This window comes from Antrostomus carolinensis, unplaced genomic scaffold, assembly GCF_000700745.2.
Source record: "Antrostomus carolinensis isolate BGI_N321 unplaced genomic scaffold, ASM70074v2 scaffold8246, whole genome shotgun sequence".
NCBI classification, from domain to species: domain Eukaryota; kingdom Metazoa; phylum Chordata; class Aves; order Caprimulgiformes; family Caprimulgidae; genus Antrostomus; species Antrostomus carolinensis.
In genome coordinates, this window is record NW_010322453.1 from 71,482 (window position 1) to 86,602 (window position 15,121).

Sequence of the window (15,121 nt, forward strand, 5' to 3'; positions counted from 1 at the left end):
CCCCTGGAGGTGGGGGGAAGTGGGTGAACAGCTGTGTTGGCTGCTAGCCAAGTGAAACCACCACAATCCCTGAGGTAAAGGGGTTATTAATCACTGAGTGCATCACCAGAAGAATGTAAAAGGACAAAAATTCGTTATGTCAGCATGTCATGACACTGGAATAAAAGTGGACTCCTTATACTTTTCAAATAAATATTTTCACGTCTTTTTCATTTCCTGTTCATATTATTTTGGTGCACTGTGATTTAAATACATAAATTTGCAAGAGAAAATCTGTCACCAGAAGTCCAGACACTGTGTTACCTTTCCTGACACTGGTAACAACATTGAGCAATAAGGGTTGCTACCATTAAAATACAGACATATTGTAAAAGCCAGTGGCAAAATGTTCTAAACTGGATTACCTTACTAGCAACATTAGTAAAGTGTTTCTTGTGTTTTGCAAGAGATTTCTATGAGGTACTTACCGGAAGACTCAAAAATTCATTAAAGTAGTCCACAAGCATATCATCTGTGGCTAAGCATTCTTCCTACAGAGAGACAAAACCACAAAGCAAGGCTTGTACTAATCTGTGCTAACATGATTTGAATACGTTATTGCCTCACATAATGACTTTTTCATGAGATATGACACACAAACTTTTGCAAAATGTTATTTCCCACTTTTAAGAATATAATCATTGCATCATTGTTATATTCTAGCCATTGCACACCACTGAGATCCTTAGCAATTTAAAAAACACTCATGAAGGTGAATCCTTTGCCAAGAAATTTACAGATAAAGCCTTCATAAACCAAAGGGCATCTAAATGCTGGAAAACTGAATGTTTACTTTTGAAAAAATGTGCATAAGCCAACAGTCTAGAAATTCCCCACTTACACTTTTCTCTCTCCCACCTGGAAAGGGTTGGGGGTGGAAAGATGAAAGTTCACCAGAGCCTGCTTCTGCTCCCACACTGCTGCTTAGGGATGTTTGGAGGCATGTTGGGGAATAAAAGGGAGTTCATCAATCTATAATTTGGCTCACCAAGCAAGCAGTATATGCCATACTTGGAATCACACATATGGAAGGCTTCCTGCTGCCCTTATTGGAAGACTACATCTGCAGGTATGTTTGTACCCTTTCTGACCTCTGCATATAAAATACTGCTAACAAGACTCAAAAACTGTAGAACAGATTTTTTAATTATTATTATTATTTGCTATTGAAAAATCAATAAATATGGATCCCAGTCTTACTCCTATGGTACGCGATACCACCACACCCCCATTTCAGTTCAACCAAAGGTAAAAGTAGACCACTATTCCACTGGTCTTCAGAAATCTGGCTTCAGTATAATGAAGACTTCTGAACAGTTTTTAATAGTTTCGGTTTCTTGGATATTCTGTTATTTCTGCCTTGCAACACAAGGAGAACACACCTAAATGAAATGTATTTTTTGATATTAGCAAAAGTCTTGTGACACAAATTTTTTTCTCTTTCTTAAGTTCATAGCAGTGAAATGCGCTAGTGAGGAATAGCATTAAAGAGAAGTTATGCACAGTGTATGTGGTATCACTTGTAGGCAGGCAGTATCTTGATCCAAATTCCACAGTGTCTAACCTAAATAGAGACAGCTTGCACTCAAGTAAGGACAAAATCTTGAACTAATGTAGAATCACAGAATCTCCTGGTTGGAAAAGACCTCTGGGATCAAGTCCAACCGTACCAGTCCACTACTAAACCATATCTCCGAGCTCCCCATCTAGCCATCTTTTAAACACCTCCAGGGATTCTGACTCAACCACTTCCCTAGGCAGCCCGTTCCAGTACCTGATAACCCTTTCTGTGAAGAAGTACTTCCTGACATCCAATCTGTACCTCCCTTGGTACAACTTAAGGCCATTGCCTCTTGTTCTATCACTAGTTACCTGGGAGAAAAGACACACACCTGCCTCCCTACAGCCTCCTTTCAGGTAGTTGTAGACAGCAATTAGGTCTCCTCTCAGCCTCCTCTTCTCCAGGCTAAACAACCCCAGTTCCCTCAGCCACTCCTCATCACGCTTGTTTTCTCACCCCTTCACCAGCTTCATTGCCCTTCTCTGGACATGCTCCAGTGTCTCCATGTCCTTCTTGTAATGAGAGGCCCAAAACTGGACATAGTATTCAAGGTGTGACTTCACCAATGCTGAGTACAGGGGAAGGATGACTTCCCTGGTCCTGCTGGCCACACTGTTTTTGATACAGGCCAGGATGTTATTGGCCTTTTTGGCCACCTGAGCACACTGCTGGCTCATGTTCAGCCGCCTGTCAACCAACACCCCCAGGTCCTTTTCCGCCAGGCAGCTTTCCAGCCACTCCTCCCCAAGCCTGTAGCATTGCATGGGGTACTTTAATACTTGTACTTTAATATGAACTCAGGAAGGCCCCTATGTGCTGCATGACAAGTCAGAACCAGACCTGACAGTGTTTGTCCAGCCTTAGTCTGCCAGCATTGATTCCTTAGCACTTGTGGTTGCTGCTGTGACCAATATAGGACAGGCAAGTCAGCTCATGCTCATTCCTGGAAAACTCTTGAAAGCAAGGCTTTCTGGGCTACAGAGAGTGTGCTTTATTTGGATCATAGGCCTATGGTCCAAAGCAGTTGCAGTACCATGGACCCAGAAATGTTAGGACACTGGTTAAATAGAAGAATTTAGCAAAGTATCTAACCCAAAGCATTTTGAAGTCAATAGAAAATCTGCTAGGCAATCAGTCACATCTAGAAATCTCAATCCAGCAAGCGTTAACACAATTAACCAAAAAAAAAAAAATCATTAGAAAAAGCTTCAGTCTGCCTCATGCTTGGTTTGAGCAATGCATAATTAGATTTGACACTGATAAGGATGAATCTGAAGATGGCTAGATGTGATAATACCCCATGTGAATATTTTATTGTTTCAAAGGACTTACTCAAAACAATTAATTTATTACTGCTGAAGTATAAGCTCTTTAAGAATATGCAGGTAACGTGTTTTTCATTTGCCAAGGATATAATTCTCTGTAGTCCCATATAATGGCAAGAAATGTTAACACAGTGGTTGATTAATCACTAAAAGATTTATGATGCTATTGATGCAAGCTTTACTACTTACTGATCTTACTGCATCTATACACAATATACTTTCCTCTGGCATTTTTTGTGGACAGTCTTATTTTTGTTTGAAAGCATAGCTGCACTTTTGTATTTGCACATTATAGGTTATGGAATTGCATATGCAACACTATAGCTTAGACTTTTGTGTCAGGAAGCATTTTGCTTCATCCCATGCCATCTTTCCTGCAGTATGGTCCAAATTATGACTAGAAAAAGCTGCCTTACAATTGCAACTGGAGGATAAAGTGTGCTAAAAATTGTTCCAAAACTGCAGTTTTGCCTTCATGCAATTTGCTTACAAGTAGGAAAATCCTAGGCCTAATTTCTGACACTCTTTTAACATTGAAAGGAAAGTCAAGTTTCCAAAAAATTTTTTTTTCACTTTTTTTTGCTCTACAGTTGCATGACAAAGTGAATGATCAAGCTTTATAAAGCATACTTACAAACACTTCTTCTGTTATACATGGAGGCTCTGAAACACAAAAATGAAATATCACATGTTATCCAAGCAATACAATCAAGTTTGTTCAACTATGAGTACTGAACAGAAACAAAAAGCAGTGAGGCATGACAATCTTCCTGCATATTCTGAAATAAAATAACTCAGCCTGAGGTAACAAAATAAACTCTAAGAACATGCAGTAATTTTGACCCGTGCTTTAAAATCTTCAGTATCACAAGAATGATTTAGATATAATGAAAGTATTATTTAACTAGATTATTTATCATACATATCAATTAACTTTTTGTCAGCTTTCCTCTGCTAAATTGATTACTAGAAGCTTGCTGGTTTTAATGAAAATATAGATTTGTATGAGACTCTGGGAGCCTTGAACAGCAGATATTACTAATCATATGATAAAATTAAAAAAAAAAAAAAAGCAATTGTGGGTGTTCCGAGACAGCCAAATCTCACTCGTTCTAGGAGAACATTCAAATTTTTGTGATGCCATTTGAAAGTAGTACAGTTCTCTCTTCAGATTAATGAATTTTGCTGGGCAAGTTTCAACCTAGCAGTTCAAAATCTCCCTCCTTTGAATCAACACGTCTGTACCTGAAACAATCACCCTTGGGTCAGAGTCCCTTGTCTAACACAGAGTCAGTCCATCATCACCCGGCGTGCAGAGCACTACGTACCAGTGGTAAGCCTCTTCGACTGCATCCTGGATCCACATACATCAGGGCTGGCACCCACATCTGCAAGCTTATGGCCTCCTTTCCAAAGGTGAAATCCTTGACTGCAGACCAGAAACAGAAGTTGCAGAGCCCATGGGCCTGGCTGGGGACTGCTGGCCCGCAGCAGGGCAGGCTGGCTCTGCTGTAGGCCCCACAGCAGAGGTTGCCAGGTTGCTATGGCGCTGCAAACAACGTGCGAGGCGAGCCCAGCGCTAAGCAAACGCTCCTGCTACGCTGACGCAAAGCCGATCCGGTCTCCCTGAGACAGACTCGGCTATCAGGCACCGATGATATGGTTCCAAAAGACATGCCTGTGAACTAGGAATTTCACAGAATCATAGAATGGTTTGGGTTGGAAGGAACCTTAAAATCACCCAGTTCCAACCCCCTGCCATCAGCAGGGACACCTTCCAGTAGACCAGGTTGCTCAAAGCCTCCTCCAACCTGGCCTTCAACACTTCCAGGGAGGGGGCATCCACAGCTTCTCTGATGATATTTGCAGCAAGAAATTAAATTAAATGCTCCTTTCTCAGCTGGCCTAGGCAGTTCTTAGTCCAAAATTACATTCTGCCTTCTCCTATGTTCGCAAAACCCTCCAGGCATGTGAGATTTTCCCTTAAAATAATAATCTCAAAACATACAATTAATTAAAAATGGATTTACACTACATATCAAATAATTCTGCATCTGTAAGTGGACTATGAGGCTTGATCACAAGTAACAAAGTCAGTCCTATGATAGAGAACTTCTACTGCAGCCAAGTAAGAAATGGCAAGGAGCTTCATATTGCTGAGACTGAGATGAAACCTGGGCTGTTTCTTAACAGGTACATTGTGATGTACCAGAAACAGAACCTGCAGCCTTGTTAATGGCCTTACTCCCTTTTCCTGCTGCCAGAAATCCAAAGGCAACAGCATTTTCCCTTAGTTAGGGAGTTTATAAATAGCCTATGTGGAAGGAGAAAAGACATTAAGAGGCATAGAAGAGAATCTACTCCCAGAATGCTCTGCTCAGGAAGTGCCCAGAATCATAGTGGCTGGAAAAGACCTTTAAGATCATCAAATCCAACCATTAACCTATCACTACCAATCCCATCTCTAAACCATGTCCCTAATCACCTCATCAACCCGTCTTTTAAACACCACCAGCGATGGTGACCCCACCACTTCCCTGGGCAGCCTGTTCCAATGTTTGACTCCCATTCCCAGGAAACTCTATCACTTGTGCTGCCTTTCACAGAACAGTATAGTCTCTCTAGTCATGCTCTTCAGCTGTGAAAATAGTTTCATTTTAATTCATATATTACTCTGGTGGAACTGTGATCAAGTAAAAACAGAACAAATGCACATGCTCAGGGACTACTGGTTAAAGTCCAGGAATTGATGACTGAAAAATGAACAAGCAGCAAATCAAATATCAGAGAGGCAGGGAAAATGGCTTCATGTCATAGAAACACATAGTATTTTGTTCCCTCTACTGCAAATGTGCATTCCCACTCCTGGGGAATGCACATTTGCAGTAGAGGGTGCAAAATACTATGTGTCTGCCCAAATAACACAATCACTGCTTTAATTACTAAGTGTCAGAATTATGCCTCTTCTGATTATCTTGGTGGAATGTTTTTAGCTGTCTAATTAGCTTTTTAGGGTGGATTGTTTTGTGGGTTTTTATAACTTAAGATAAGAACAGTATTTCCAAAGACCTAAATGATAAACTGAATAATATCATGGCCAAGATACACATTTCATATATATTCATATATATATATATATGAAGAGCATGTTCAGCAGAAGCAAAAAATAAAATATGAAGATTCAAACTTAAGGACAAGGGACAAACTTATGGACAATTTAAATAGCATAATTAGTATTTTGATGAAGCATTAACGACCCTTAAGTTCTCTGTATGCAGATTCTACTCAATAAGAGACAACAAACAGTAGGTTAAAACTGAATGGCATACATTTAAATACATGATTTCTTAGTGACATGTCAGAACACGTTCTATTGTGAACATGAAATATTGTACTCAATGTATATATAAGAGAAATATGCACGACAAGATAGCCCATAAAAGGTAAGATGAAACCCTTCCAACAGGCAGAAGAATTGCAGTGCATGGTATATGAGATTGCATTGTCTCATAACCAAACAATATGATTTCAAATGCTAAAGCTAATGTCCATTCCCCTATTTTGTATGTGTGCATGTTTCAGTCCTGATTTTATACTGCCAGTTAAATGCCCACCAGCTAATGAAGCTGAGATATAAAGATTAAGCTAACTTTCCTCCTTTTTGACATTTTTCTCTTTTCATGCTCTTCTCTTATTTTGATTTTGATGATTATTTATCTAAGTAGAACTGTAGACCCACAGAAGGTTTCATAAATATAGTCAAAGCCATGATCTATCCCAAAAAGCATCTGATCTTGTAGAAAAGATGAATGGCTAGACAGGATAAAGAGTAGGTTCTAAAAAAGGTGGTATCAGTAAAATTCTAGACAAGAGAAAGTAAAAAGATTTTAAGTAGGTTTCAAATTATTAGCATTTTGAGAAAATGGTAATCTAGCAGAAGGCCCAGTACAGGAAGAGATCTGCACTGGAAGACAAATGGGAAGAAAAAAATGTATCAGTCCTCTCCATCCCTGCTGGCATCTCCCTCTTCTGCTCATTCCTGAAGAGCCATTTGGAGAGGTGAACTTTCAGTCAAGACTTTAATCTGTCATTGTCCCTTTCCTCCACACTTCTCAGAAATTTGTGCTTTCAAACATTTACCAGGGAAAGTGTTTCAAAGTGTGAGTCAGTCAAATCAGACACAAACTGCTGAGACAACTCTGCACTCGAAGAAACAAGTGTATAAGCTATGCCAGCTTGCTGAGTGAACAAGTCTCCTCCTTGTGACTTGCTCAAGACAAGACATAAATTGGGTGGCTTTATTAAAGCCAAATGTGCACTTGTGTTTTCAGGTGTTAACCTGTGTTTGATTCCTGGCACTGGTTACAGTGAAGTCATGAACATCTCCATAATTAATTACTCATTCAAAAAATAGCAAATGCTATTTAAAAAAATGCATATAGGCATCTAGAGGGATCTCCGAGGGCAGCTATGAACTAATTCCCACTGATTTTCAGTAGCAACTCCCCACCTTAGAAATAGGTGGGCATTTCATCATGCGATATTTTTAAAATCTAAATATCTTTACAGAAATTCAATTTTAGTTAAATGTAACTACTCTTTCTTCTTTGGATGATTGCCACATACATTTTAGCTTTCACATTTGAAAGTGGCAATCTCAAACTGGAAACAGGTGCTAAGAAACCTATTTAAATATTGACCACAGAACTGTCAAAATGGAAGTCAGATCCTGAGAGGAAAGCTCAAGTTGATCATCAGCTAGCTCACCCTTAAATGCCTTAAATTGTTCTGTTGGCAAAATGGCAGAAGCTGCCTGTTGTGGTAGCACAGCCTCTGTGTGTTCAATCTGATAGATCTAGTTTACAGCACAGTTTAATGCAATTCTCTGGCTGTCAGAAAAATCATACAGACTCCCGAGGAAACAGTTATCGAGAAAATGAGCACTCAAGATAATTTGGAAAAGAGGAAAAATAAAACAAACAGTCCTGAAGATTTTTTTTTTTTAAAGTACTTAAAAATAAATTAGGAAGGGCTAAATTGTAAAGGAAAAGATGTAACATAGCTTTGATCTGTCAACATTAGAAACCTTTTAGTAGTGGAGGAGACTGTCAGAAGGAATGCAGATCCGAAGAGCTTGGCCTCTCCAGAAGTCTCCGTTGGGATAGTCACTGGAGAATATGCCTTGACGTGTCTATGTCACCAATGGCCCAAGGATTCCTATAACAATCTTATTCTCCCAGGACAATGTAGAGGTGTTTTAACAAGTTTAAAGGCCTTAAATAAAGTTTAATTTCCCTTTGCTTAGTATGGGACTTGGAAAAGATAAAAGGAATAGAGGCATACCTGGAAAGTGAACTGGAATTTGGAAGGATCAGTAAATTTGTGATATACATTCATACTCACTACCTCATACATGCCAGCTACCTGCTTCATACCTGCAGTCATCTGATACCTTCAGAAATTTTTATTAGTGTCTTAAGAGATAACTGCTAGAGCTTTAGAATAATATCACACTATCTTTTCTAATTTAGGAAAGGAGCATTAAGACTTAATTGAAAAGTCTGTTCAGCAAGATTGTGGTAGATTGAAGAAGTGTATTAAAAATAAACTAATTCTAAGAAGACAAGATGAAAATCAGGAAAGTACTAGACCCACAGCTATTAAACCACATACAAGATAAAAAAAATGGGCATGGTGCATAAGTTTAAGGCAAGGCAGAGGGAGTTTATTTCTAGCAACCCTACTAGAGTTAACATAGCATAGCTTTTGCCTGAAACATAAAATACAGATCAGAAGAAACTATGACAGTTATTTCTCACAGAGATTTCACTATCACGGGATGTATCAGGTATTTTGGCACTATGTACAAAAAATTGCATTCTCACTATCTCTTCTCTGTTTTTCACATGGATAAACTGGAGTCATGTTTTCTAATAAATTTTGGCTGTGCTAATTTAAGCTTTGCAAGTTTACCACCACTTTTTACTTTTATCTGTGCAAGCAAATTTCATGACAATTTTTTTTTTCCTAGGGTTACTTGTAGCTGGGTTTAAGTCAGGTTGGTTCTTTGATCTTGGCTTAACAGGTGTTCTAGCCAACTAAGGTGGCAGTGCAAGAGGCATATGAAGAAGCTTCAGCAGATAGGAATAACATATGCCAGTAATTCCAAACATGTCCTTTAACAAGATCATTTCCCAGCAGTAGGTGGCACATGCCCAAAAAGAAACACTGAATGCATGCATCTCTTTCCAGTCTTGCTGTTACAATCAAACAGATGTCAACAACTGTTCCCAAACCCAGGATTCCCCAGCTAAGAGCTGTTACCCATGTGAGATATTACTGATGCACCAAACCTGTGGATGGCAACAGTCCTGTTTGAGACGGCACATCCCACTGACCAACATTTCCCAGCTTTTTGTGTTATAGTGCTGTAACTGCTTGTGTAGCTGTGTAATGACACAGATCGAGAGACTGATCCAGCTAAAAAAAAAAAATGAGGAGGAAAGGAAAAAAGTATTTCATGTACATCAGCTTCCAGAACACAGCAGTGTCAATATAACAGGTATTAAGAATGGTATAAGAATCCATAGCTAATGCTCCTTAAGATTTCAATAATGCTTCAGAAAAGCATGCAAAATTACAGCCTTCTTATTTTGTAGGTACTCTACTTTGCTACCTATGGTTCTCTTGGACTCCAGAAGTACCTAGTTAAAGAATAAAGAAGACATTAAGTTCCCAAATTCTCACCCAGTCTTCATTTAACAGACTAAAACCAGGAAAATGCTGCTACTCTGATATTGCTTAAAATATCTTATGTGGCATTATTTAATCCCTTCCCAATTTTGAGTTTAAAAAAAAAAAAAATGTTTTCTTTCCTTTTTCACTAAAGCCAGATTCATCAATCAAGTATTATTAAAATAGATACAATAAGATTTTTTTCCTATCAACATTTTAAATCATAATAGATTGAGGAAGCATATGTAGATTATCCATATTTTGTAAAACTATCTTGGATTTTATTATCAAACACATTTTCTATAGCTAGGAAATAAAGTCCAGAGCATGCAGCTCTTCAAACTATCAATCCTCAAATACTTCAACTGCAACACTTCCATGAAAAAGTTACATTTTGTACCCAGCACCAGGCTGGCATGGAGACTGCCAGACAACCCAAGTCCAGGGCTGAGGAAAGAACTGACCCAGCAGGCACTATTTAGGCCAGTCTTGCTTGGTTGCTGTAGGACCTGGCTGTGTGCCCAGCATGGCTTCACCCTGTAAAGGAGGCCCTGGAGAAGTAATACCATCTGAATTGCTTCTCAGGATGCCACTTTTCTCTTCAAGATTTTGGTATTCAGCTCCTGGGGGCAGGAATTATGGCCACCCTTGCTTTAAGCTGTTCAAAACATTTTGAATTTGTAACGTGTTGGTGTGTAGGAGTTAAAGCAAGAAAAACCACTGAAGTTCTGTTCTGTAAGAAAAATCTTTGGTGCCCCCTTGTGATAAAATGTTTTTATCAACGGAATGTATGCATTTGAAAACAAGGACTATTTTCAGTGCGGAAAGTAGTTCAACCCTTAAGATAGTTTCACATTTAAGTTAGCTAATTGAGCAAAGCATTTCAAGAAATAGTTTGTTTTCTTGTTATCCATTCTGTGTTGTATGACATTCTCCCTGAACGACTCTATGACAATTATTTAAACCAAGGAAAAAGTCCAAAACAGGAACTTAAACGGTGCACCAGTGAGCATTTCTGTTTGGAGCAGAAAACAGAACCTATATCTTGCCCTTCCAAAAAAAAATAATGCTGCCTCTTACTATGGCCACTTGGGATACAAAGCCTTGAAACAATTTCTCAACAGAAACATTTCCAACAGCAAGGCTGGAAAATAACTGCAACTGAGTAATAGTTTTTGTACACCACAGAGTACACAATGGGAAAAGGATAAAAGAAAATTGAACCTGAAACTCCAATATTTTGGAGTTCTGCTTTTGTACAAATTTTTTCCAAAGATGGGAGAATGCTCTCAATACAAACAAAATTCATGTTTAAAAGCCAAAGGTGTTGCTATTGCCACAATCTGTGTAGCATCTAATCTATCAAAACATGCACCAGGAAAACATGGTGAATTCATACCAGAGGAAAAGTTCATTTTGTATCCCAATGGCCTACATATAGGCCAGGTATCGAGCCACCGAGTTCTGGCAGAGCAAGGCATTGCTACCAGATGTGTTCTTCAGGCCTCAAATAATGTGTTACACCCTATTCATTACCTGGGGAATTTTAGTGTCTGCTCAGTGACCATGAGGTAGGAGTCATCCATTTAGTCAACAGCAGCACTTTAGGATGATAATTAATATTTTTTCTAAAGTAGAAGACCACTGCACAACTGCTGACTAATTCTGCAATAACATTGCAGATCTAAATGAACTTTTAGCAAGTGTCACTATGTTTATCTAGGGTACTATTACTTCCCAGCTAGCTGTCCCTCTTTGGCCAAAAGTTATTATCCTCCTACCACTTCAGCTGGTTCTAGTCATGACACAATGTCTAAGTTTAAACAACTTACAGAAATAGGTTTTTCACTATGATTCAGGACTGAAAAGAAGCACAGTTTCCACATCCCATTTGCCAGAGGTTAAAGGTGCCTACAGAATTAAGACATGACAACCCATGCACAACAACTGTTTTCAGAATGAGTTAGAATGCAGAGGGGAAAAATTAGGACTTTTAACACATAAACTCCGGTGTCCAAATCAGAGATCTATTTTCATATGAAGCTTCTAGTATTCAACATCAATATTTGTGAGTTCACTCAGAACACCGTGCCATCCATATTTTCAGCTGAAGAGCTGGTTTCTTTACTACTCATCCATTAGCACCGAGCTCAATAAGGCCTTACTAGCATTTAAGACTCTGAGTTTGGGCAGGTTCTAACACTGTACAGAGGCTTGCCAAAGTTAAAAGGAGAAAAATATGTTAAGTCTTTTCATAATGAGAATTTCAACTAATCAGAGCTCAGGAAGTCAGAAAGTAAAATCAAGCTTGTTGTTTAACTGAAAATAAACACATCATTCCCAAGAAGGAGTCATTTTGTTGGGGCATCTGACAAGTGATAACAGAATCTTCTAGATGTTTGCATCAAAAATCCCTATAAGATTCACTACAGCCAAAGAATTTGCACTTGTAAAAGTATAATATAATCACACCAAATACTAGATCACTACAAGTATGAAGTAGAGAAAGAAAAAAGCCTGAAACTTAGTAGTACAGTTATGTACTTAAGTACAAGGTTGCACACTGATGATTCAGTAAGAATTTATGGAAAAAATCTTTTCAAAATTTGTGAGAGAAGTATGTGGAAGTACTACACCTAGTGACTAAATTGTGATTGTACAGAAGAGATAAAATAAATGCTAGTCCTAGTATGCAATGGTCAGAGCATTTCTGGTAGAGAAAACAAAGCCCTAATATTTAATAGAATCACAGAATGGTTTGGGTTGGAAGGGACCTTAAAGATTGTCTAGTTCCAACCCCCCTGCCATCAGCAGGGACATCCCCCCACTAGATCTGATTTCTCAAAGCCTCATCCAACCTGGCCTTAAACACATCCAGGGAGGGGGCATCCACAGGTTCTCTGGGCAACCTGTTCCAGTGTCTCACCACCACAAGGTGTTCAGGTTTTACCTAGAATACTGGTTGCACAGTTTCCAAGACTAGATTCCAATGGAAACAGTGAAAAGTCATTAAGACAATCCAAGAAACAGAGGTTGTATCTAAGAGATGACACTAAATTCAAAGTTTTTTGTCAATGAAATAAAGAGTGAGTGGGTATTTATACTACACAATCTTAGCACTGGGGAAAAAAGTCTAAGAGGAGGAACAAATGTATAGAATAGCTGCTTTAATAGCAATGCTGAAAAAAAAAAAAGGTAACTGGTTAAGTGAATAGTTATCTGGAATAGGTCTCCAAGAAAAAGGCCATGAGACAGTATTCTACCCAGTTTTAAGACAGAACTTCATGAGTTGACATAAGAGCTTGGCGCTAGACTCTAGGAGTCCCTTTCCAATCTGACACTCCTGTATTTCTTCATGTGCCTATGAAAACAGAAAGAAAAGGAATTACTTCTTGTATTAAAATTAACCTAAATGGCCTAAATTGCCTAAGGGGTACTAATGAATAACTAATATATGGAATAGGAAAATAATCTGACAGATGTTGATGAGCTCCTTAATTTAATGAACAAAAATTTTTAATCATTTTTAGGTAGTTAGTGATAGAACATACTAACATTCTCCGTCCTATAAACAAATCAAAAGATTTATAACATTTTTTGCCTAAGCTCTTCCATACTTGTCACCAAGGAAAGAATGATCAGAGACTTAAGTAATTTCAATTTCCTTCTCACAGACCACTTGAGGTTTATGGTTGCTGCTCCAAAAAACAGATTTATGAAGTACAATTCTTGCAGCAACATCTGTCAGCACCAAAAGGTTACTTATAAGAATTATTTTTTAGAATTTAAACCCACAGCTCTGGCTCAAGCCATCACCTTCAGAAATGTAAAAGCATTCCCTGGGCTTCCTTTGTAAGCAGTATCACTCCTCCCACTATAGATCATGCCTGTCTGAAGGGAAATAAGGATTTCAAAAATAACGTTTTCAGCAGCAAATAAACCCAATATTATCTTGAACATTTAATTTTATTCTCATTATCCCCATCTTCCAGAGTGAAAGACAATTAACTTCTCCTTTTCCAACTATCTGTTGTCAATTGTAAGAAAAATTATTGAGATGGAGAATAATCACAGGCAGGATATTTTATGAATCTCTTCATCATTGTCCATTCTACCCAAGGACCACTTTTGCATCCTCCTTCTCTGTGCTAGCTAGAAGTATTAGTACCTGATCCTGAGTCTCTGAGAATTAATTCAGCCCAGTAGAAAGAAAGATGCTGGATGTAAATCCCTAAATTCCCAACAGTCATGGAATGTTTCTTTGCCTGGTGGGTTGGGGTTTTTTGTTTGGTTTTTTGGGGGGTGGGGTTGGGGGAAGAGGTGTTTGGTTTCTGTTTTTTGGATGGGGTTTCTTTGTTTTTTTCTTGCAGGGGTGAGGGGGGTGGGGTGGTTGGTTTTTTGTGTGGTTTGGTGTTATTTTTCTGGTTGTTTCTTTGCTTGTTTTTAACAAAGTAGGAACCTATGTTCCATTGCTGTTTTATTCGAGTCCAGATTCATATAACTTAGTGGTAGCTGATGTAGTCTGAAGGGTACAGTATGCAGAAAAAGCATACTAACAGGGATTAAAAAAAAAGTTGCTTCCACTCTCCTACCCTGAAGATTTAATTTCTGTCAATAAAGTAATTCAATATGATGAAAGAATTTTTATTCCTTTCACCCAAACAGGCTTTCACAGGCTATTAGATAACTATAACATACCTGGTGTTCTATTAGATATCTTATCCTTTACCCACACACTAACTATATTGCTATTTTATTTATCCCTTGTGTCAAGATACAAAGCTAATGTTATAAAAAAAAAAAAAAAAATCACTGTTAGAGAGGAGCATTACCCATAGACAAGATGTCTGGCTTCCTCACTTCCCACCACCTCTGGTGTAGCAGTGGATGACAGCAGAGAACTTGTTTCACCTGAACATCAGAGCATAGTTATATTCATGATAGACCTCACTGAACAATAGACACTTGATTCAAGAAGATATTTTTTTTGTGAGACAGATTTAGAAGGGAAAAATCTTTTAAACGTGCCAAAACAGAGGGGGAAAAAAAAAGTTTAAAATTGTGAAATAGGATTCAAGTATTTTTTTCCTCTCAAACTACTCCTTGTTGGATGAACACTGTAGATGTCAAAGATACTACCTTTAAAAACAAATAATGCCTATACCAAAGGCAATTTACCACTCCTATTCTCCCTGAATAATTCAGATTTTAGCAAAAGCAAACTCTTTGGATAAGGTCACACATCTCTTATTAGAATTTTTTCCTCAAATGGAAAGGATACTTAACAGATTCTTAAACTGAATTCCCATATGGCTTTCCATTCAAATGTGCACCTGTTTCAGAAATACTGTTGTTAACATTTTCAAAACAAGACTTGCACCTCACATATTTATGGACTGAACAGCAACACCGCACATCAGAAGGTGAGCTAAATCATAGAATTGTTTGGGTTGGAAGGGAC

The 15,121-nt window shown here is 38.3% G+C and overlaps 1 protein-coding gene across 1 annotated transcript in view; it reads right to left on the bottom strand.

The window, feature by feature from the left end:
- The window catches only part of RGS22 (regulator of G protein signaling 22), a gene marked incomplete at its 3' end in the record, with an annotated part of 61,034 nt that extends 56,756 nt beyond the window's left edge, over positions 1 to 4,278 (bottom strand). The window contains exons 1-3 of the mRNA XM_029085513.1: positions 4,254 to 4,278; positions 3,560 to 3,588; positions 468 to 530 (exon numbers count right to left, since the gene is read on the bottom strand). Of these exons, the coding sequence (XP_028941346.1) occupies positions 468 to 530; positions 3,560 to 3,588; positions 4,254 to 4,278 (117 nt within the window). The remainder of the gene's footprint in view (positions 1 to 467; positions 531 to 3,559; positions 3,589 to 4,253) is intronic.
- Between the last annotated feature and the right edge of the window lie 10,843 nt (positions 4,279 to 15,121).